Source organism: Neoarius graeffei, chromosome 17, assembly GCF_027579695.1.
Source record: "Neoarius graeffei isolate fNeoGra1 chromosome 17, fNeoGra1.pri, whole genome shotgun sequence".
NCBI classification, from domain to species: Eukaryota; Metazoa; Chordata; class Actinopteri; order Siluriformes; family Ariidae; genus Neoarius; species Neoarius graeffei.
This window is the reverse complement of record NC_083585.1, coordinates 58777504-58801428: the sequence shown is the minus strand read 5'-3', so window position 1 is coordinate 58801428 and position 23925 is coordinate 58777504. Positions and strand designations below refer to the sequence as shown.

At 42.4% G+C, this 23925-nt stretch overlaps 1 protein-coding gene across 1 annotated transcript in view; it reads right to left on the bottom strand.

Moving 5' to 3' along the window:
- The window catches only part of robo2 (roundabout, axon guidance receptor, homolog 2 (Drosophila)), a 553585-nt gene extending 538495 nt beyond the window's left edge, over positions 1-15090 (bottom strand). Inside the window, 2 exon segments of the mRNA XM_060943573.1 lie at positions 6016-6345; positions 14873-15090. Coding sequence (XP_060799556.1) covers positions 6016-6345; positions 14873-14963 — 421 coding nt within the window. The 5' untranslated portion in view covers positions 14964-15090.
- Positions 15091-23925: the final 8835 nt, after the last annotated feature.

Genomic DNA, 23925 nt, shown 5'->3' with positions numbered 1-23925 from the left:
ATTTGTTGTGAAATCCGATTTTTTTGTTAGGCCGTTCACATTACCAATTATATGAGACTTGTATGCGATCTCCAATATGAACGGAAAACGACCCAAAAGTGTCCCGCATGCGCAAATTGACACGTAATAAGCACATCTACGTAATACGTAAACAAAAAAAGCGCACTCTTCATGTTTAATGATTTCTTTTTGTTTGTTTGTTTAATTATCTGCTTAGTGTTAAAGTGTGAGGTCTCGTGTGTGTTTTTGTTTCTGAACTGAAATGAAAACGTGTAGCCTGGTAACGAGGGTTGACTCCTAAATGTCTCTCTAATTTCTATATAAGTGCACTACGTGCTACTAGGAAGTAATGGATTTTTAAACTCTATATAGTGCACTCGAGCTTCAGTAGGCAGTCATTTGGGATACGGCCGCTGTATTACCAAACTCTTAATTCAGGCTTAATAATTTGCACATATTTATTTCATCATATTAATAAACTTTTTCTGCATTTTTATAAATATTTATTTAGATTGTTTATAGCCAGCTGAATTCTGCAACTTCTCTCAGCGCTGGCTCAAGGTGCAGAAACACCAGTGCAGTTTGCGATGGAGATGAGGCGAGACCTGGCGATGTGGTTTTTGTGGCGGCGGCGGAACTCACACAATAATCTGATTAATGTGGGCAGCAGACTAATGAGACCGAAGGTGTCAAATTACTGGAAATTTCCAGAACAATCTTATAATCTTGTAATACAGGATGGTTTAAGTTATAAATCAGTTATATAAACTGTTTTATTTAATCAGGCTAACAGATCAACATCCAGGTCCCTACCAAATCCACCATTAGCTTGATCAATTCTATAAAAGTCTACTTAAATTCTGAAAACTGTACAAATGTTGTTGTTTTCCACCAAAGAGGCGGGATTAGCCAACGCAGAATAGTGACGTTTGTCTCTTCTTGATGACGTGTAGGTCGCATGAATGCGACCTGTCCGGTCAGACTGCAGTCGCATGTGAAAATACCGGATATGCATCGGAATTAGGACCACATATCCAAGCGGCCTGGGTCGCATGTGAAAAAATCGGATCTGTGTCGTTCAGATTGTCAATAACAAATCGGATACAGGTCGCATATGGGCAAAAAAATTGGATATGGGTCGTTTCAGGGTGCAGTCTGAACGTAGTCATAGACACAGACAACCATTCACACTCACATTCACACCTACGCTCAATTTAGAGTCACCAGTTAACCTAACCTGCATGTCTTTGGACTGTGGGGGAAACCGGAGCACCCGGAGGAAACCCACGCGGACACGGGGAGAACATACAAACTCCGCACAGAAAGGCCCTCGCCGGCCACGGGGCTCGAACCCGGACCTTCTTGCTGTGAGGCGACAGCGCTAACCACCACACCACCGTGCCGCCCTAATTAGTAACTCGTTAGCAAAAAAAAAAAAGACAAAACAACGACCGAGTTTTGTTCGGAGTGATGAGTTCTTTCAAACAAAACAATCGGAACGGAACTTCATGGAGAACTGACGAAAGAGATACGATTTCACTGAATTCATACGTCAACCCCTCACGGCTCTCACCTGTACTCCCTGGTAAAGAAATCCATAATTTCCATACCAAATCCATAGTAATACTTCATGCATAATTAAAATGTATCAGATCTCACCTAATATGGTTTATTTCTGTACATCCATATGTACTGTTAACACTCAAACAACAGTCAGTGTTTTCTTAACCCTATATCAGTTCAACAAAATTTAGTGTCTCTTCTCACATAATCCAATAATTTGGGGTTCACTTGGCACCTTGTTCAGCAATGTTCCTGATTGCTTTTGCGTGAAGAAATTAATTGACAGCTGTCTCTTTTTCTGGTTTGCATTCTTCGCATGCATTTGAGATTTCATGTGTTCCCTCACGTCGTAAATTCCAGAGGCAAACACTTTCACGTCTCTACAACAAATTGTGCACCTGACATACTCAGCACCCATTTTGGAAGCGATAATTATTCCATTGAATGTTTCTGTCCATCCGGGAAGAACGCGACCTCCAGTTTTAGATGTTTTGAGTTTTTTCTTCGGTGGTGCCGACATCTTGACCTGTCTATTGTTCCGCTACATGTGCTGTTATTTCCCGCTCGGTGTGCAGGAAAATCACAATTGCGCATGCTCAGACATTCGGAATGGCTTCTTGGTACTAGCGGAAGTACCGGTTGAGTAATTCTAAATGTAGAAAATGGCGGCTCCCATGCATTTTCGTATTTCATGACGATTTTTTTGATGGTAATAAATCAAAAATAATCTCATCTCATTATCTCTAGCCGCTTTATCCTGTTCTACAGGGTCGCAGGCGAGCTGGAGCCTATCCCAGCTGACTATGGGCGAAAGGCGGGGTACACCCTGGACAAGTCGCCAGGTCATCACAGGGCTGACACATAGACACAGACAACCATTCACACTCACATTCACACCTACGCTCAATTTAGAGTCACCAGTTAACCTAACCTGCATGTCTTTGGACTGTGGGGGAAACCGGAGCACCCGGAGGAAACCCACGCGGACACGGGGAGAACATGCAAACTCCGCACAGAAAGGCCCTCGCCGGCCACGGGGCTCGAACCCGGACCTTCTTGCTGTGAGGCGACAGTGCTAACCACTACACCACCGTGCTGCCCTGAAAAATAATTTTAAGGTGAAAATGTAGAAAAATCCGTAGTTGAATACCACTACGCCCGTACCATTTTTAAAATGCCAAAATCCGTAGGGAATACGGGAAACCCGTCGGTGTTGACATGTCTGTGAATTGTGGACGACGGACGGATGACGGACGCCACGCCATGGGGGCAACTAGAGGCGTGGCTTATTTGATTGATTGACAAACCATCAAAACACATTCATCATAATCTCATCCAGTATCCAACCCTAGTAGAACAGATTTTTCGCCGGTACTTTGTCCGTGATTGTTTTCTCGCTCGCCTTTCAGCTTGCAATCTGATTGGTCCAGAGGCGACAAAGCGTTTAACATTGAGAAACATCAGAAATGCTGTACCTGTAGCCATCTTTCATCTTTAGTTAAATTTGCATTGTGTAGCAACACACAAGCCAGAAATTCAGTCATAAATATAGAGACTTGAATGAGACGGAGAGCCAAAAATCCAGTGGGTGGCGCTAGACCCGATAGAGGAGGAGTTTTAATTCCTAAAACACGAGACACAGATATCCAGCCTGAAAAACGCTGCATTCTCTTTTCCTCTTTCTCCTGGACCTTCATTTCTGCATTAACAATCACAAAGATCACATGACGGAAACACTATGATACAAAACCATGTCATCCATGAAGACATGAGCAAGTCCCAGAACGTTCTCTCATCCTAATGAATGTTACGCCCAGGTCAGATGGCAGAAAGACGCATGCTGCGACGCAGGCGTTTTGTGTCAAATCCTTCGTTGTGGTCAGACGTTTTTAAGCTGTTACGACAGGACGCAACCAGTCGGAAGCAGACGCAGGTTGACGCAGCGCACAGAAAACCTTTTAAAAAAAATATAAGGCCATACGACTGCTCGCAGGTTGTAAACTATTTGCAGGCGCAGTCTGCGTCTACCTGCGATGCTTCACAGCAGTCTCTAAAGACTTGTCTTCCTCTTCGTCAGCCTGCGGTTGGTTACTCGAGCGTTACAAGACCGCCTGCCTCTACATGCGTCAACCTGCTATTTGCACTGATTGGAAGTGAATCGCAGCTGAAACGCGAACAGATCGTGATCCACTTGCGTCAACCTGCCTCTACTAAAGACCTTCTGCAACACTGCCATTATCTGCGTCGTCACGCGTCGACGCAAAACCAGTCTTGCATCTACCTGCGATTTTGTTATCACAGGTAGACGGAAGTAGTTGAGAACTAGCTGCAGCCTGCTGTCTGACGTGGGCATTACACACACTGCATGAGGAGCAATTCTTCTGAAAACATCCAGCTCCATCTCATCTCATCTCATCTCATCTCCAATCTGCGAATTTTCCTCCCTCTGGATTTCCAGGCAGGCAGCATGGTGTTAAACCTCCAGACCACTGCGCAGATCCTTCACCCGTCTCTCCCTGGCCTCGTCTTTCATTTCCATCTCCAGCACATGGAACGTGAAACCACGGAGCTGGAAACAAGCAACTGAAAGGACGAAACGTAGCTCTGGAAAAAATGCTGAAATGTTCCGTAAATGCTGCGTGTTTAGAAATAACACAAGGAATGACGCAGCCTTATTGCTTTTCCTCGACCTATCAAAAGGAAGCAAGTTTTTTTTTCCTTTTTACCAAAACCACATTTTTACAAAACCAATAAAATTTAAGACCAGATCGTCTTAAATCCGTAAAGCTGAAGCGAGCTCTCATGCGTGGTTTTTCTAACCCTTCATCTGTTTTATGACTTGTTCTGATTGCTGACTATTTTAAGATTCTAATTGTATGTTATTTCCTGTATTAGGCGCAGACCAAAATTGTATGTCCATGTAATCACACGATTATTGGCCAACAGCAATCTACATTAAACAACAAAGAAAATAATGTTCCAAAGTTGGAGCCTCTCTTCTGGCTCCACACACACACACACACACACACACACACACACACACACACACACACACACACACACACAGAGTTGTTCCAGCTTTGGGCCAGAAATGACCAAAATCAACCCAGCATTTTGGAAAACGTTATAAGCTGTACTCGAGTTGAGGGAGGATGGGGGGGATGCCATCCCCCCTGGAATAAAAAATGGTCAAAATCATCCCCCCTCTAAAACGGGCATCCCCCCTCCCTTCCCTTGAGCAATTTTATCAATAAATATGGACATTACTTTTATTTAACATTGGAATTAGAAATGCCATTCCACGTAGCTTTGCTGAAACTGAGCATACAATAAGCTACCGTGAGAGAGGACACGCGCAAGCGAAGCGTTTGAGGAGGTGACATTCAGTTGGGGTTCCGTTATTTTTTATTTCATTCGGCGTCAGTGACAGCAGCGGATTGCTGCATCATGGCCAAGCGGAGTGGACAGCAAGATCTAAGCAAGTTCGGATTTAAGATCGCAAGAAAAAAACATTTCAGGAGGTAAGTCAAGAGTTACGAATATCAGTCCCACTTTCTGTGAGCCCGCTATCATGCTGTAAAGTTACCGATATGTAGCCTGATTTGTGGGCGGCGGATAACAACACAGCTATCATAATGAATGCTAGTTTGGAGTCTAGCCAGCTATCGATAGCTTACTCAGGTTCATGTTAGCTTTGATTTCTTGTATAAGGCCATTAATTTAATCAGCCTGGACGTTCGTTTGTTATTCTTCAGGCAACAAAAAGTGTTATTCAAGACAGGAAGGCTAAAATAAACGACACTAGCAGTTTTGAAGGCTTCATTGCCTCATTAGAGAGCCGGTCACAACATGTAAGGCTGATTTACAATTTATTGTTGCTTGTTTTAGCTTATTGGTTCCCTACCTACCTCTGGATTTAACTCAATGTTCAGCTTTGAATAAAAATTCTATTGACTTGATATGAAAAGATTCAGTTGTTCATTTACATTGCCTGCTGAGGTTTTAATAAATTATTTACCAAACGATTTAAAAGGAGCCTACCATGACTATGAAGTTACAGTTCAAATTTGTCATCTGCATTTCACCCTAATATGGAGAATGTGGTCGGTATGTCAGCCAGGAGACTGACTAAATATGACACGACATCCACACTGTGCATGTTTTACAGTAAAATACCAGTGTATTATGTTTTTTTACAACAATAAAAAGGGTACACAGTGTGTACTACACACTTTATCAGCACAAAATACTGTATGTCTGGTAAATGAACAAGGTCCACAGACCTACGTTGTGTGCAAACCCTCCTAAAAGCAAACCAGTTTCCCACCGACGGACCGACCGATGGGTCGACACGCGACTAAAAATTTCACCATCCCCCCGGTTTGATTTTACAACTCGACCACTGGTTATAAGGACCCTAAAAGTGAGTATATGTAAAAATCAGAGACTTACATGCTACTTCCAGGGAGGCGTTACGACTCACGGCTTCTCCGAGATAGTTGCGGGCCACGCAGACGTACGCGCCTTCGTCCGGTTTGCTCCGGCGCCCGTGGACTATCCTCAGGAAGAAGAGGGAGCCGGTAGGCAGCAGCATGCGGTGAGAACGAGAGTCGTCTTTGTCCGTCTCGACCCTCTCGCCATCCTTGTACCACTCCACCGTCGGCGTGGGCCGCCCCTCGGCCTTGCAGTTGAGGGTCGCGGGTTCGCCCTTGGATACGATCAGGTCGGAAGGATGCTCCACGATGCGGGGTGGCGAGTCCTCCTGGCGCAGACGGGATCCTGGAGAGCACAGACAAGACACGAGACAGGATTCATGATTTAGCGTCACCACAGGAACCCACAGAGTGCAAACTCCTGAAGTTACATCTACTGTACTTCCAGAAAACTTCACGATATCAATGATTACACATGATGTTTCATCTGGACCGTCTGCTATCCAAGTCTCTATATCAGCTGTTACTATCGAACCCATAACCTGCATAGAGGATATTGCATGGCTGCACAAAGATATGAAGTTTATCTTCAAGTGGTGAACATTTCAACACGAGAAGATAAACTTCATATCTTTGCACCACCGTGTAATGTTCTTTATATTATATGAACATATCCACAAAAAAAAAAACAAAACCACGAATTAAATCAAAAGAATTTTAATTTCGAACCGGTTCACCATTTTGACAACGCGCATCTAGTCAGCAGGAAAACACTGGGAGTGACGTCATCAGAGTGAAATATCGGGAATTATTATACATCCAGGACACTTTTTCGATGTAATAAATACGTGTTTTGTTCCCTTCTAGCAGGTTTCATTCATTTGGTTTGATAGCATGCAATATTGTTAGCATATCACTTATCCTACGTATATTACGTCACTCTACCCAATGGAGAATGAGCGTTGAATTTGGTTTACGATCTTGCACGGTTGTCAAGAAAACATGACGTCACACGTCAGAGCTAATGCAAATATGCAGTGAGACAGTTTTCCACTGTGCATGTGCACAAGCATTTCTTTGTTCGCCAGGAAAGAGAAAAATGTGTTGAACACCTGAAAGGCTACCAAAACTTCATTAGATATTCTTCATGCACATTTACAAGAGAAAAACATACAAACAGACATTGAAAAACTGGAAGAGAGACACATTGGAGATGTAAAACTGCAATACTAGCAAGCCACTGTGACAATTTGTAAAAAACATGGCCGCCAGGGTTGCTTCGTTAAAGACGGAAGATTTTGAGAGAATTTTGACTGCTAGGTCGCTCTGTTGTGCGTAGCTGTCGATGTTGATTTTAAAAGTAACTCAGTAAATTCATCTCATCTCATTATCTCTAGCCGCTTTATCCTTCTACAGGGTTGCAGGCAAGCTGGAGCCTATCCCAGCTGACTACGGGAGAAAGGCGGGGTACACCCTGGACAAGTCGCCAGGTCATCACAGGGCTGACACATAGACACAGACAACCATTCACACTCACATTCACACCTACAGTCAATTTAGAGTCACCAGTTAACCTAACCTGCATGTCTTTGGACTGTGGGGGAAACCGGAGCACCCAGAGGAAACCCACACGGACACGGGGAGAACATGCAAACTCCACACAGAAAGGCCCTCGCCGGCCACGGGGCTCGAACCCGGACCTTCTTGCTGTGAGGCGACAGCGCTAACCACTACACCACTGTGCCGCCAACTCAGTAAATTACATAGGGAAATGAATACTTAAGTCTGAGTGAAAAAATACTGTAGTGAGCATGCAAGAAGAGTCTGGAGACAGAAATCTTAGTTTCTCGGTCGTTAGCTTGTGCTACTTGCTCTCGATAGCACTGGCTTGACCGCTTTATTAGTATTTCACCAATACTACTGATGAATGCTACACTGGCTGGAAGGTGACTTCACTGCTGCGCTGATGGCACTGACTCATGGGTAAGCTAGCGTTGGCCTTCAAGTATGCTGATATAAAGAGAGTGTGTATGTATAATAATTAGGGGTGGGACATTAACGCGTTAAGATTAATTAATTTCAAACAAATTAATTTGTTAAAAATATTAACGCATTTTATTGCAGTTTGCATGCCAAACAACCCGGAACCGTTGTTAGTGCACTGTGTTATGGTGCGACAAATATACTGACGCACGCAGTTCCAGTTACAGCAATGGAGCTTGAAAGCGCGCCGGGTCTGCTGGACGGTAAATTTATATTCAAAAACGACCCGATGGAACTGTTGATAAAACCACGGTTTATTGTAAACTGTGCAGAAAGGAGTTTGCTCATCACAGAAGCTCGTCAACTTTACGGTACCGTTTAAATGCCAAGCATGTCACCGCGATTACTGAAACAGCTGCAGCTCGAGGTAGCAGTTCTGGTCAGCAGTGCAAACTCGAAGAAATGGCTGGATTCCAGAAGAAAATGAGCAGGGCAACGTCGGAAAATCTAACGAACACGCTGGCCAAGTGGATTGCCCTGGACTGCAGACCGCTATCGGTGGTAGAAGACAAGGGTCTATGAGATGTATTGCAGATTGCGGCATGTGATCCATCGTTTCAAATGCCGTGCAGAAGAACAATTTCCAACAAAATATTGTTTACAGCCGTTAAATGAGCTTGAATCTAAAAATCATGCCTGTGTATTATTTGAACTCTTCACATATTATTTAGTTACATAAAATAAATGTTGCTTTTGGGGCAAATACGGTAGTGCGATTAATTGAGATTAATTAATTACAAACCCTGTAATTAATTAGATTTTTTAAAAATCTAGTCCCACCCCAATAATAATAATAGTAATAATAATGACTTTTTTGTGGTCTATCAGATATATTCCATTCAGCTACTCGTCATCGACTTGTTCGGTATCATGCTAGCTGAATGGAATATATCTGACATACCACTTAACGCCAGCCAATATTATTTAAACATGTCACTCAGATCCGTGATGTATTTTGTATGAAAAATGTGAGTTTTTCAACACGAGAAGATAAACTTCATATCTTCAAGCCAATGTGTGATTTTCTTTTTATTATATCGACACATTCGCAAACAAAAAGTCCCCAGATTTATCAAAAACAACTCATCGATTTCCTCACGAGTGACAGAGATTTGTGTCACGGTTTTGGTTCTCCATGTCCCGAATGAAAAATACGAGTGGTGTACGTATAGACCCCTTCGCAGTAAACGTCATTCATACGTAAGCGGAAATTGCGCGCGCAGCCTGGACCCAAAAAAGACTCGGAAATGCCTAGTTGTTGTGTTGTCGGGTGTCAGAATCGTAGCAGTGATGGGGTTAAAATGTACAGAATTCCAGCAGGATCTCACCCATTCCAAAAAAAAAATCGCCGACGTCTATGGCTACAAGCCATCAAACGTGTAGACTGGGATGAAAGCACCATCAAAAATGCGCGGGTTTGCAGCGCCCACTTCATCACAGGTAAGATCAGGCTATTTATTAAATCTTTCTTTTTTATTCTTTCTAGTCTTCGTTTATTGATGTAGCAAAATACTTTGGTAACGTTTGTCTGATTAGCTGGGTCATAGTTACACAATGTAATGAATATTGTTAGCATGTTAACTTAGCTTTGCATGCAGTTTTGTTTGTAGGAGAGGTCTCGCTTGACTCAAGCAGTCCAGATTTTGTGCCGTCATTATTTGCGTATGCCGAAAATCACAATTTTAAAGCAAGGATGGAAAGGTAAAATTGTGTGCCCTCACTCTAAATGTCAACTTACGTTGACTGCTCTAACCTAGCTCCCGCCCCGTTCAGTTTCATTTCTGCTCTCTGCCTCTCGCTTTTTACGCAGCTCTGATTTCTCTTAGCTGCACTCTTTACACTATCATTCCTTTCATGCCATTACCTCCTGCAAATTGCTGTTTAGTGTTGGTATTTGCTGTTGTAGCTAAAGCCACATTGCCATCACATCACTGGCATAATTTGATTAAAACAAAATGAATATGAATGTCCCATTGTTAGTCAAGTTGTACATGCCCGCACATAACAATCATATGCGTCTAAAGACTTGTAGGCACGAAGTTTTTCGTGGGTGTACACTGAAGTCTTGTCAATGTTAGTAAGTTCCCTGGTATACAATGGCCAGATATATACTCGTACCTACGAGTATACAGTGGGGCAAAAAAGTATTTAGTCAGTCACCAATTGTGCAAGTTCTCCCACTTAAAAAGATGAGAGAGGCCTGTAATTTTCATCATAGGTACACTTCAACTATGAGAGACAGAATGAGAAAAAAAATCCAGAAAATCACATTGTCTGATTTTTAAAGAATTTATTTGCAAATTATGATGGAAAATAAGTATTTAGTCAATAACAAAAGTTCATCTCAATACTTTGTTATATACCCTTTGTTGGCAATGACAGAGGTCAAACGTTTTCTGTAAGTCTTCACAAGGTTTTCACACACTGTTGCTGGTATTTTGGCCCATTCCTCCATGCAGATCTCCTCTAGAGCAGTGATGTTTTGGGGCTGTCGCTGGGCAACACGGACTTTCAACTCCCTCCAAAGATTTTCTATGGGGTTGAGATCTGGAAACTGGCTAGGCCACTCCAGGACCTTGAAATGCTTCTTACGAAGCCATTCCTTCGTTGCCCGGGCGGTGTGCTTGGGATCATTGTCATGCTGAAAGACCCACCCACGTTTCATCTTCAATGCCCTTGCTGATGGAAGGAGGTTTTCACTCAAAATCTCACGATACATGGCCCCATTCATTCTTTCCTTTACACGGATCAGTCGTCCTGGTCCCTTTGCAGAAAAACAGCCCCAAAGCATGATGTTTCCACCCCCATGCTTCACAGTAGGTATGGTGTTCTTTGGATGCAACTCAGCATTCTTTCTCCTCCAAACACAAGTTGAGTTTTTACCAAAAAGTTCTATTTTGGTTTCATCTGACCATATGACATTCTCCCAATCCTCTTCTGGATCATCCAAATCCTCTCTAGCAAACTTCAGACGGGCCTGGACATGTACTGGCTTAAGCAGGGGGACACGTCTGGCACTGCAGGATTTGAGTCCCTGGCGGCGTAGTGTGTTACTGATGGTAGCCTTTGTTACTTTGGTCCCAGCTCTCTGCAGGTCATTCACTAGGTCCCCCCGTGTGGTTCTGGGATTTTTGCTCACTGTTCTTGTGATCATTTTGACCCCACGGGGTGAGATCTTGCATGGAACCCCAGATCGAGGGAGATTATCAGTGGTCTTGTATGTCTTCCATTTTCTAATAATTGCTCCCACAGTTGATTTCTTCACACCAAGCTGCTTACCTATTGCAGATTCAGTCTTCCCAGCCTGGTGCAGGTCTACAATTTTGTTTCTGGTGTCCTTTGACAGCTCTTTGGTCTTGGCCATAGTGGAGTTTGGAGTGTGACTGTTTGAGGTTGTGGACAGGTGTCTTTTATACTGATAACGAGTTCAAACAGGTGCCATTAATACAGGTAACGAGTGGAGGACAGAGGAGCCTCTTAAAGAAGAAGTTACAGGTCTGTGAGAGCCAGAAATCTTGCTTGTTTGTAGGTGACCAAATACTTATTTTACTGAGTAATTTACCAATTAATTCATTAAAAATCCTTCAATGTGATTTCCTGGATTCTTTCCCCCCATTCTATCTCTCATAGTTGAAGTGTACCTACGATGAAAATTACAGGCCTCTCTCATCTTTTTAAGTTGGAGAACTTGCACAATTGGTGGCTGACTAAATACTTTTTTGCCCCACTGTATATCTGGCCATTGTATACCAGGGAACTTACTAACATCGTCCGTCCACTCTTTAATTAAATATGGATCCGGTAGGCGATGTCCACTTGTTAGAGTTAACTTATTTATGTAGCATTCTCGATCTTGTAACGACAATTGTTTTGCATAATCTGACAGCTCATAATGCTGGTCTATGGGCAGCGCCATTGTTTGAGTCCAGGCTGCGCGCGCATCCTAGCAACGGCCGGTTTGTTTACAAACATGCGAAGGGGTCTATTTCCCAGTAAAATACTCGTGTCTACTTAGTCGTATCACATCAGCACCAAACTGACCAATCAGAATGGAGCGCTAAATGGTACTGTGGTGTAAGAGGATATCTTTTCTAAAGAATAATAGTTTCGGTGTTAAGCCTCTCGACTGAATCCATATTGACTAATTTATTTCAAGAGCAGCCTTAATCTTTGTCTGGCACGGACTTTAATCCTGTTCTGTTCACGACTTGGCAGCGGTACGTCCCGGACTATCGCTTTATCCAACAGCAATGAAGTGGTGTGTATTAAAATCCCTCCTGTACAGTATCATGTCAGTGATAGTGATGATCGATATTTACAGTCCTGATGCTAATGTAGCCTGAAAATCCCTTCCCATGCTCATTGATCCTGTTTACAGGGCGTGTGAAAGAAGCAACATGAGGACCGAGAGCACATTTGGGGTTTACAAACACTGTGGTTTTACCTTAATCCTTGAAGCTTTGCACAGTAACTCAAGGGCTAAAAAAAAAAAAAAAAAAACCTCAAACAACTACACTAATGATTTTCAAGACAGACTGAAAAAAATTCAGTTTCCTAATGATTCTTTTTTCCAATATTTAAATTGTATTTCATTGATAAAATACACACACCTCATTTAGCTTGGCGAAATAAACAGCTTCATCATTTCAAATAAAATAAGCTTCCCAGTGATTTTATAAAAGACCTCTTAGATCCACACTAATCCTTGAATCCCAGTCGTTGAATTCCCACCACCTGTCTTTGACCTGTCAATCCCAAGTATTATTTTCTTCCCACGTCATGCACAATTCCAACCTTTCTACCCCAAACACTAATTCCGGGTGTCCCAGCAGGCCATTTGGGACCTGACCCATATGACAGAGGGCTTCCGAGGGATTCGACCCACACTGTGTTAAAATGCTAATCCCCTGAGCCTTCCCCTGCATGGTTCTGCTTCATGTATGGTTGATGCTGGCAGGCTGTGCTACGAGTCTGGCCCTTATGATAATCGCGTATGGGAGAGCGTGCGCTGCAAGTCTTAATCCCAGAGATAAGGAGCCAAGGGCCACCCTACATTTACATTACTGAAGTTTGGACGAGCTGGAGACAAAAGCACACCCTGTTCCCCCCGAAAAAAATCCCAGCCAGAGACAGGGGCTTAGCTTGAAGAGCTAATGCTGTCGTGCTAGCTTTACACGCTTCAGTAAGATGTGGCTGGTTGTGACGACACACTGTTGATTTCTAAAATGCCTCCTTTTTCACTCTTTTCACAGATTTAACTCTGAGAAGGAGTTCAGAAAAGTGTATTGTTTACACTGCATGAATACTGCATGAAGGTGTGGGGTTCTGTGTGCGTGCGCAGATGCAAATATGTGATTCAAGATAAAAATGCGTCTGAATATTCGCTCCTGAAGCACTCATGCTAATGCAGCAAAAGTATGTGAAAGGAAACGCACCGACGTTCACGCTAACTATGTTATAAACACTATACATTGTTCATGCTAGCCGTGTGATAACGTACAGTATATACACTATAATCATGCTAGCTGTGTTAAGAAGCATCTACAGTTCATGCTAGCTGCATTAAAACAGATATATCATTCATGCTAGTTGTATATATGAATGATTCCATGCTAATTGTGCTATAAAGGAAATCATGCTAGCTGTATTATCAAGTATATACAGTATAATCATGCTAGTTTTGTTAAGAAGGGTCTCTAGCTCATGATAGCTGCATTAAGACATCGATATTGTTCATGTTAACTGTGTGTGTATGAGCTATTCGACCCTAACCGTGTTATAAAGGACTTCATGGTAACTGTGTCATGAAGGATACATAGTCCATGCTAACAGTGCTATAAAGGACACCCTGCCAGCTGTGTTATAAAATATATATGGTATAAAATCATGTGGGCGTCACAGTGGTGTAGTGCCTCCGACTGCGCTGTCGCCTCACGGCAAGAAGGTCCGGGTTCGAGCCCCGTGGCTGACAAGGGCCTTTTTGTGCGGAGTTTGCATGCTCTCCCCGTGTCTGCGTGGGTTTCCTCTGGGTGCTCCGGTTTCCCCCACAGTCCAAAGACATGCAGGTTAGGTTAACTGGTGACTCTAAATTGACCGTAGGTGTGAATGGTTGTCTGTGTCTATGTGTCAGCCCTGTGATGACCTGGCGACTTGTCCAGGGTGTACCCCGCCTTTCGCCCGTAGTCAGCTGGGATAGGCTCCAGCTTGCCTGCGACCCGGTAGAACAGGATAAAGCAGCTAGAGATAATGAGATGAGATAAAATCATGTGTTAAGAAGGAGCCATGCTAGCTGTGTTATCATTCATGCTAGCCATATATATATATATATATATATATATATATATATATATATATATATATATATTAGTGCTGTCAAAAATGTCACGTTATTAATGCGTTAACTTGACTCAATTTTAACGGCGATAATTTTTTTTATCGCGAGATTAACGCTCTGTGACATGATGTAGGTTTTTCATAAGCTTTTGAAACTGCCAGGAACTTGGAACAGAGACTTTGCTTAGAAAAACAATAGCAGCTAGACTGTAATGCCACGCCCCGCACAGCCAGAGTCCTCTGCCCTCCCCCGAAGAGCCACGGTGCTCGGCTTAGGTTTCGTTTTCCCATCGGCGGCTCCAGCCCCACTTTGCAGTGGCTGTGACAAGACGTGTTATGCTCTGCAATAAAAAAAAAAAAAAAACATTGGTACAACCAGTGTTCGAACTATGCCGATATTTTTGGGGGGTCCCTTTTTTTCCCTTGGGGGGGTGCTTGCGCTTCTCTCAGAGCGCGGATCTCCATCACGCGCTCACTTCGGATATGCAAATGCTTCCCGTTACACACGATTGCTATGTCAATAAACATCATTTTGCCAATATTTTAGAGACCCCCCAACATTTCCCAAATCATGTTTTCAAGGGATCTCATGTCTGTTTCAGGGGATCTCGGATCCCCCGAGTACCCCCGTAGTTCGAACGGTGAGCAAGCCCATTCACTTTTTTATGCTGATAAGAGAATTACAATGGTTTTTCATGTGACAAAAATGTGCGATTAAATTGCGATTAATCGCGAGTTAACTATGACAGTCGCGACATTAATCGCGATTAAATATTTTAATCGCTTGACAGCACTAATTAATATATATATATATATATATATATATATATATATATATATATATATATATATATATATTAATTAACGATTCCATACTAGCCATGTTATAAAGGACTTCAAGGTAACTGTATTATGAAGGCCACATAGTTCATGTTAATTGTGCTAGAAAGGACATCATGCTAGCTGTGTTAAGAAGGATGAGGCATTAAAAAGTAGATATTCATGCTAGTTGTATATATGAATGATTCCATGCTAGCAGTGCTATAAAGGACTTCATGGTAACGGTGTTATACAGGTTACACAGTCCATGCTAACTGTGCTATAAAAGGCATCATGCTAGCTGTGTTCTAAAGTATATAGGGTATAAAGAGCATCATGATAACTGTGTTAAGAAGGAGCTATAGTTCATGCTAGCTGTGTTCTAAAGTATATAGGGTATAAAGGGCATCATGATAACTGTGTTAAGAAGGAGCTATAGCTCATGCTAGCTGTGTATGTGGACGAGTCAATGCTAACTGTTTTATCAAGGACTTCATGGTAACTGTGGATACACAGGCCATGCTAACTGTGCTATAAAGGGCATCATGCTAGCTGTTTTATAAAGTATATACAGTATAAGTCATGCTAGCTGTGTATATGAATGAGTCGATATATGAATATAACACATCTAGCATGGATTCATTCATACAGTGGTGCTTGAAAGTTTGTGAACCCTTTAGAATTTTCTATATTTCTGCATAAATATGACCTAAAACATCGTCAGATTTTCACACAAGTCCTAAAAGTAGATAAAGAGAACCCAGTTAAACAAATGAGACAAAAACTATTATACTTGGTAATTTATTTATTGAGGAAAATTATCTAATATTACATATCTGTGAGTGGCAAAAATATGTGAACCTCAAGGATTAGCAGTTAATTTGAAGGTGAAATTAGAGTCAGGTGTTTTCAATCAATGGGATGACAATCAGGTGTGAGTGGGCACCCTGTTTTATTTAAAGAACAGGGATCTATCAAAGTCTGATCTTCACAACACATGTTTGTGGAAGTGTATCATGGCACGAACAAAGGAGATTTCTGAGGACCACAGAAAAAGCGTTGTTGATGCTCATCAGGCTGGAAAAGGTTACAAAACCATCTCTAAAGAGTTTGGACTCCACCAATCCACAGTCAGACAGATTGTGTACAAATGGAGGAAATTCAAGACCATTGTTACCCTCCCCACGAGTGGTCGACCAACAAAGATCCCTCCAAGAGCAAGGCGTGTAATAGTTGGTGAGGTCACAAAGGACCCCAGGGTAACTTCTAAGCAACTGAAGGCCTCTCTCACATTGGCTAATGGTAATGTTCATGAGTCCACCATCAGGAGAACACTGAACAACAATGGTGTGCATGGCAGGGTTGCAAGGAGAAAGCCACTGCTCTCCAAAAAGAACATTGCTGCTCGTCTGCAGTTTGCTAAAGATCATGTGGACAAGCCAGAAGGCTATTGGAAAAATGTTTTGTGAATGGATGAGACTAAAATAGAACTTTTTGGTTTAAACGAGAAGCGTTATGTTTGGAGAAAGGAAAACACTGCATTCCAGAATAAGAACCTTATCCCATCTGTGAAACATGGTGGTGGTAGTATCATGGTTTGGGCCCATTTTGCTGCATCTGGGCCAGGACGGCTTGCCATCATTAATAGAACAATGAATTCTGAATTATACCAGTGAATTCTAAAAGAAAATGTCAGGACATCTGTCCATGAACTGAATCTCAAGAGAAAGTGGGTCATGCAGCAAGACAATGACCCTAAGCACACAAGTCGTTCTACCAAAGAATGGTTAAAGAAGAATAAAGTTAATGTTTTGGAATGGCCAAGTCAAAGTCCTGACCTTAATCCAATGGAAATGTTGTGGAAGGACCTGAAGCGAGCAGTTCATGTGAGGAAACCCACCAACATCCCAGAGTTGAAGCTGTTCTGTACAGAGGAACGGGCTAAAATTCCTCCAAGCCGGTGTGCAGGACTGATCAACAGTTACCGGAAATGTTTAGTTGCAGTTATTGCTGCACAAGGCGGTCACACCAGATACTGAAAGCAAAGGTTCACATACTTTTGCCACTCACAGATATGTAATCTTGGATCATTTTCATCAATAAATAAATGACCAAGTGTAATATTTTTGTCTCATTTGTTTAACTGGGTTCTCTTTATCTACTTTTAGGACTTGTGTGAAAATCTGATGATGTTTTAGATCATATTATGCAGAAATATAGAAAATTCTAAAGGGTTCACAAACTTTCAAGCACCACTGTATATCGACTCATTCATATATACAGCTAGCATGACTTATACCGTATAGTATATAGTTTATAACACATCTAGCATGGATTCAAAGTATATACGGTATAAGTCATGCTAGCTGTGTATATGAATGAGTCGATATATGAATGAATCCAAGCTAGCTGTGTTATAAAAAAGACTTCATGCTAACTGTGGTATGAAGGATATGCAGTTCATGCTAGCCGTGACAAAGGATACATAGCCTAGTCCATGCTAACTGTGATATAACGATCATCATGCTAGCTGTTTTTTGAAAGATAACTAGTTCATAATGGCTGTTGTGAAGGATATATAGTTGATAGTATCTGTTGTGAATGAGATGTAGTTGATGCTGGGTTACGATGTACACACAGTTTAATTCACGCAAGGTGTATTATGAAGGATATACTGTATAGCCGGTGCTAGCTGGTGTAAAGGATATAGTTCAGAAGACCAACTGGGGCAAGTTGAGCAAAAGAAAGAGGGATGAGATCCTCCCTCCCTCAGGGGACCAGGTGTTCTGCTGATGTACAGAACTGAGGGTTGAGGTTTGTGGAGGAAGCAAAGTACAAACAGGAGGCTTTTTGTTTCCCAGGGTGATAAGAGCATGAATGCTGGATGTGCATAATCCTTGCTAACTGTGTGAATCTGATAACAAGAAACAGAACAGGATAGAAACAGAACACGGTTCAGCCAGAATGAACACGTGTACTTTTTCATGTTGAGAATAGAGCTAGGTTAAGTAAAAGAGAGACAACGTGATGGGTGTCTTTCCTTTCTAAAGGCTCCATAAGGTCAATTGTCTCCCACTGTGTTGTATTGACTCCTGGTTTGGAGGAGGTGACTTCTGTACACTCCAAGTAATTTTGGCTAATCCCTGCCATTTCCCTCTCATTGATTAATGATCAGAGTAGCTGTCTGTTATCCAAGTGGGGCAACTGACAGGAAACAGACCACTGTGAGGCTTAACAACTGCGACAGTAACTAATGGATCATTATCTAATCTGCAAAAACCTGGAGCTTCTTTAAAAGGTGTATGCAAATATAACGTAATACAGTGGTGCTTGAAAGTTTGTGAACCCTTTAGAATTTTCTATATTTCTGCATAAATATGACCTAAAACATCGTCAGATTTTCACACAAGTCCTAAAAGTAGATAAAGAGAACCCAGTTAAACAAATGAGACTGAAATATTACACTTGGTCATTTATTTATTGATGAAAATGATCCAATATTACATATCTGTGAGTGGCAAAAGTATGTGAACCTCAAGGATTAGCAGTTAATTTGAAGGTGAAATCAGAGTCAGGTGTTTTCAATCAATGGGATGACAATCAGGTGTGAGTGGGCACCCTGTTTTATTTAAAGAACAGGGATCTATCAAAGTCTGATCTTCACAACACATGTTTGTGGAAGTGTATCATGGCACAAACAAAGGAGATTTCTGAGGACCTCAGAAAAAGCATTGTTGATGCTCATCAGGCTGGAAAAGGTTACAAAACCATCTCTAAAGAGTTTGGACTTCACCAATCCACAGTCAGACAGATTGTGTACAAATGGAGGAAATTCAAGATCGTTGTTGCCCTCCGCAGGAGTGGTCAACCAACAAAGATCACTCCAAGAGCAAGGTGTGTAACAGTCAGCAAGGTCACAAAGGATCCCAGGGTAACTTCTAAGCAACTGAAGGCCTCTCTCACATTGGCTAATGGTAATGTTCATGAGTCCACCATCAGGAGAACACTGAACAACAATGGTGTGCATGGCAGGGTTGCAAGGAGAAAGCCACTGCTCTCCAAAAAGAACATTGCTGCTTGTCTGCAGTTTGCTAAAGATCATGTGGACAAGCCAGAAGGCTATTGGGAAAATGTTCTGTGGACGGATGATACCAAAATAGAACTGTTTGGTTTAAATGAGAAGCGTTATGTTTGGAGAAAGGAAAACACTGCATTCCAGCATAAGAACCTTATCCCATCTGTGAAACATGGTGGTGGTAGTATCATGGTTTGGGCCTGTTTTGCTGCATCTGGGCCAGGACGGCTTGCCATCATTGATGGAACAATGAATTCTGAATTATACCAGCGAATTCTAAAGGAAAAATGTCAGGACATCTGTCCGTGAATTGAATCTCAAAAGACGGTGGGTCATGCAGCAAGACAACGACCCTAAGCACACAAGTCGTTCTACCAACGACTTGGAATGGTCAAGTCAAAGTTCTGACCTTAATCCAATGGAAATGTTGTGGAAGGACCTGAAGTGAGCAGTTCATGTGAGGAAACCCACCAACATCCCAGAGTTGAAGCTGTTCTGTACGGAGGAATGGGCTAAAATTCCTCCAAGCTGGTGTGCAGGACTGATCAACAGTTACCGCAAACGTTTAGTTGCAGTTATTGCTGCACAAGGGGGTCACACCAGATACTGAAAGAAAAGGTTCACATACTTTTGCCACTCACAGATATGTAACATTGGATCATTTTTCTCAATAAATAAATGACCAAGTACAATATTTTTGTCTCATTTGTTTAACTGGGTTCTCTTTATCTACTTTTAGGACTTGTGTGAAAATGATGTTTTAGGTCATATTTATGCAGAAATTTCGAAAATTCTAATGGGTTCACAAACTTTCAAGCACCACTGTATATTCTACTCTTTCTACTCTCTTCTTGTCTCTTCAAGATCTGATTTCATGCTATGGATGATGGCTATGCATTTATCTAACTCCCAAAATATTACGTGTGCTTTAATTGTTTGGAAAGCAAATGCAGGGAACACACCAAAGCTAGCCCAAGAAGCTATAATCTATAATATCCATTTCTCTTGGTTGCCTGTGTGCTGAAGGTGGTTCTGGGTTCAAGTCCAGTGGCCGACAGGGGCCCTTCTGTGTGGAGTTTGCATGTTCTCCCCGTGTCTGCGTGGGTTTCCTCTGGGTGCTCCGGTTTCCCCACAGTCCAAAAGACATGCAGTTAGGCTAACTGGCTACTCTACATTGCCCATCAGTGTGAATGGTTGTTTCCCCAAGACCAGAAATGGGAGGGTTGAGGCAGGAAGGGCATCTGGTGTAAAACTGTGCTCCAATTAACATGGCATGCTGAAGAGTAGGGTCCACGTGGACCCCAAACTGGCAATAGTGCTGGACAAGGAGGAGGAGGAAGAAGAAGCCTGTGTGAGGAAGACTGAAGTTTGACAGTGATGACAAGGATAAAGTAACACTTCTGTTCTTGAGGAATGAGCTGGTAAGTGTGATGTGAGACAATTTGTTTCCACTGATACTGCTTTTCAACGGGGAATGGGTTCTGTTCTGGTTCACACACCAAATTCTGAACCATTTGGAGCATTTCAACCAAAAATAAATTGATCCAGAAACTGAAAAAAAATTGGTTCCCAGCTGGAACCAAAATATCGCTGGATTTTACAACACAAACCGTGACATCGGTGGGTGCGTCATTAGTCTGTGGAGGAAATGAATGGAAGCAGGAATGGAGAACGCAATGAAAAAAGATACATATTCAGAAAAAAAATGGACCATAAACAAACATCTGCAAAGACAGAACAAAAGCTCGGCGGTAATCAATGCGCCATCTCCACCATCTTGCGACTACTGTTTACTCCCATTGTGAATTGTGCAATGCCGTCTGTTCATGACGCATCCTTGATTACAAAGGTCCTACTCAAAACTGGTGAAAACCTGGGCTGGTTCGCTACCTGGCCCCAAGATTCAAAGAATCCTGAACGGACCTGGTTCAAGAACCTGTTCTCTGTTGGTCGAAATGAGTGTGAACCACACACACACAACCACACACCGCGCATGGTTCAGGCTGTGCAACCTCTATAACTTCCAGGTCCTGATCAATTTCACTTCAACTTCATTCAGAATGGCCAAATCAGACTGGTGTGATGAACTCTGGAATAGATTAATAAGATTTGTAGAACCTGGATGGTCTTTTTGTTGTTTGTCCTCCATGATAGGCACACTCTCTCCAAATGCCACTGAGATTTCTTCAGATAAGTACTCTGATCTTTATTTTACCACAGAGGGAACATGCGAGGAACGTTGGTGAAAATCCTCCATACTCAACATCAGGAATCCGGGATCATCCTGACTTTTGCGGAAAATGCTCCTTTAATGAACAAAGTGTTGTTGCACACAAAGACACAGAGCTACCTGATTGAAGCATCTGCTTCCCTTCGACAGCGCTGAGTTACTGGCAGAGGTTTACATAGATGAGGCAGAGACATCAGCACTGGCCACGCAATTCAATTTCGTTCAGTTTAATTTCGTTTAATCTAATTTGTATTCTGATCTACATCCTCTAATCACTTAAACCTTGAGCCACCATCTGCCCGCTGCTTCTCTACAGTAGGAGAAAAAAAAAAGTACTTAGCAGATGCCTGTGTGATTGCTGGGAACAACAACAACAAAAAAAAAAAACTGGTTAAAGGCAAATGCGCGAGGGATCAATGTGGCTGTGCCAAGTGTGTTTCTCACCATGCAGATCTATAAAACAGATTTGTGTATTTTCTTGGCATGTCATGCACACATATGTTGTTGCCTTATCTCTTAAATCAGGCACCTTTAGACATGACACACAAAATCAGCTCAGTCTAAAATTAACGACTCAAATTAGCCAATCAATGGCCGTAATTAATGGTTCCCACTTATCTGTAAACAATCAAGAAAATGGAGAGAACTTCATTTGGCTGTAATTGCAATGACCTCACTGGTCTATGCATATAAAAGATAAATATATCCTGTGTACCTTCAATCCCAACACTGTTTCTCCTCTGACCCACAGGGACGTAGCATATCAAATTTAAAGGCTAATGTATATTTCCTCAGCATGCCACTGGCTAAATCAATTTGCTTCATTACTCAGCGTAGAAGCACTTTTCCGTCTCCCGGTCTCTTTCTTTTTTTATGTAAAACCCTCTCACCGGTGCCCTCTCCTAATGCGATCATAGGTTGTTGTGCGATCAAGGGCTCTCTGCGGCTCAGACGAGTGCACTTCACTTTGGTCCAGGCCTGCTCCAATCAAAGAGTCATTACTAACCTTTAGACCTCTGCTATAGCACCAGGGGTATTTCATCCACTACCCACCATATATCTCAAGAGAAGACGAACGGGACATTCTGCATGTGTGCAAGTGGGGTCAGAGTGGGATCGTTTAAGAAATTAAAAAAGGGTAAGTTACTGCATGAAAACCTGCTATTGTTCATAAGTTCAGAATCTCTCTCATCAGTTGTAGCACTGAGTCATGTCATTACTTCAACGATGTTTCACGCAACCACTTTTGACTAGAGCCATGGACTCTGACCAGATGAGATGTCTGCTTTGAATTTGATGCAAGGAGAATAAATGCACGTCTTTGTCTAGTCATCTTCAAATATTTTGTTTTCAGAGTTTAGCCATGTTAGAAGTTCAATAACCAGACAAGACATGGGGAAATTAAATAAAAATTCAATGAAACGAATGTCTCCATCCCTGTAGATGGCCTCTGGTCCAATGAGCTGCCTTCAGCGAAACACATGTGACTGGATAAACCCGCAACAAAGGACCTACAGAGTGAGTTGTTCTTTCACCTGCTCCAGTTCGGGGTCACCACAGCAGATCATGATGATCTACATATTTGATTTGGCGGAGTTTTGTTTTTTTTTTACCCCAGATGCCCATCCTGACGCAACCCTCCCTAGTCTATCCGGGCTTGGGATTGGCATCAAGTATGCACTGGCTTGTACTTTGACCTATTCTGTATGTCTTTAAACTGAGGGAGGAAACCCACACAGACATGGGGAGAACATGCAAACTCCACACAGAAAGGCCCCCATTGACCATGAGGTTTGAACCCGGAAACTTCTAGCTGTGAAGAGACAGTGCCAACAACCGCACCTACAGAGCAAGTTCATGTTTAGAAATTGAGAGTTACTGAACTATTTGCTGGGTGGCACAGTGGTGCAGTGGTTAGCACTGTTGCCTCCCAGCAAGAAGGTTCTGAGCCCAGTGGCTGACGGGGGCCTTTCTGTGTGGAGTTTGCATGTTCCCCACATGTCTGCGTGGGGTTCCTCTGGATTTTCTTCACAGTCCAAAGACATGCAGTTGGGTTAACTGGCTACTCTAAATTGTTCATACAGTAGGTGTGAGTGTGCAGAAAATAACTGGCCACCCTACTGCTGCAATTCTGGCCAAGTCAACCAAACATGGTTCACCTCAAGCCTGGATTGAGTTTGGCTGTGACGACGACAAACTATTTGCCATTTTTTCATATTCTTATTGGCTCTACAATATTCTATGTTGAGCACAGTCAAATACTATGCTCAGTCTACATATGGACCCTAGTCCTCTACCAAGACAGACACCCATGTGCAAGAAAGAGGTCTAACAATTACTTCCTTCAAGACAAGTCATATCAACTGCTGTGTCTTTTCCACTGCTTCTTTTGCACACAGAGAACCTTAGAGGACTTCCTTTCAGTGCAA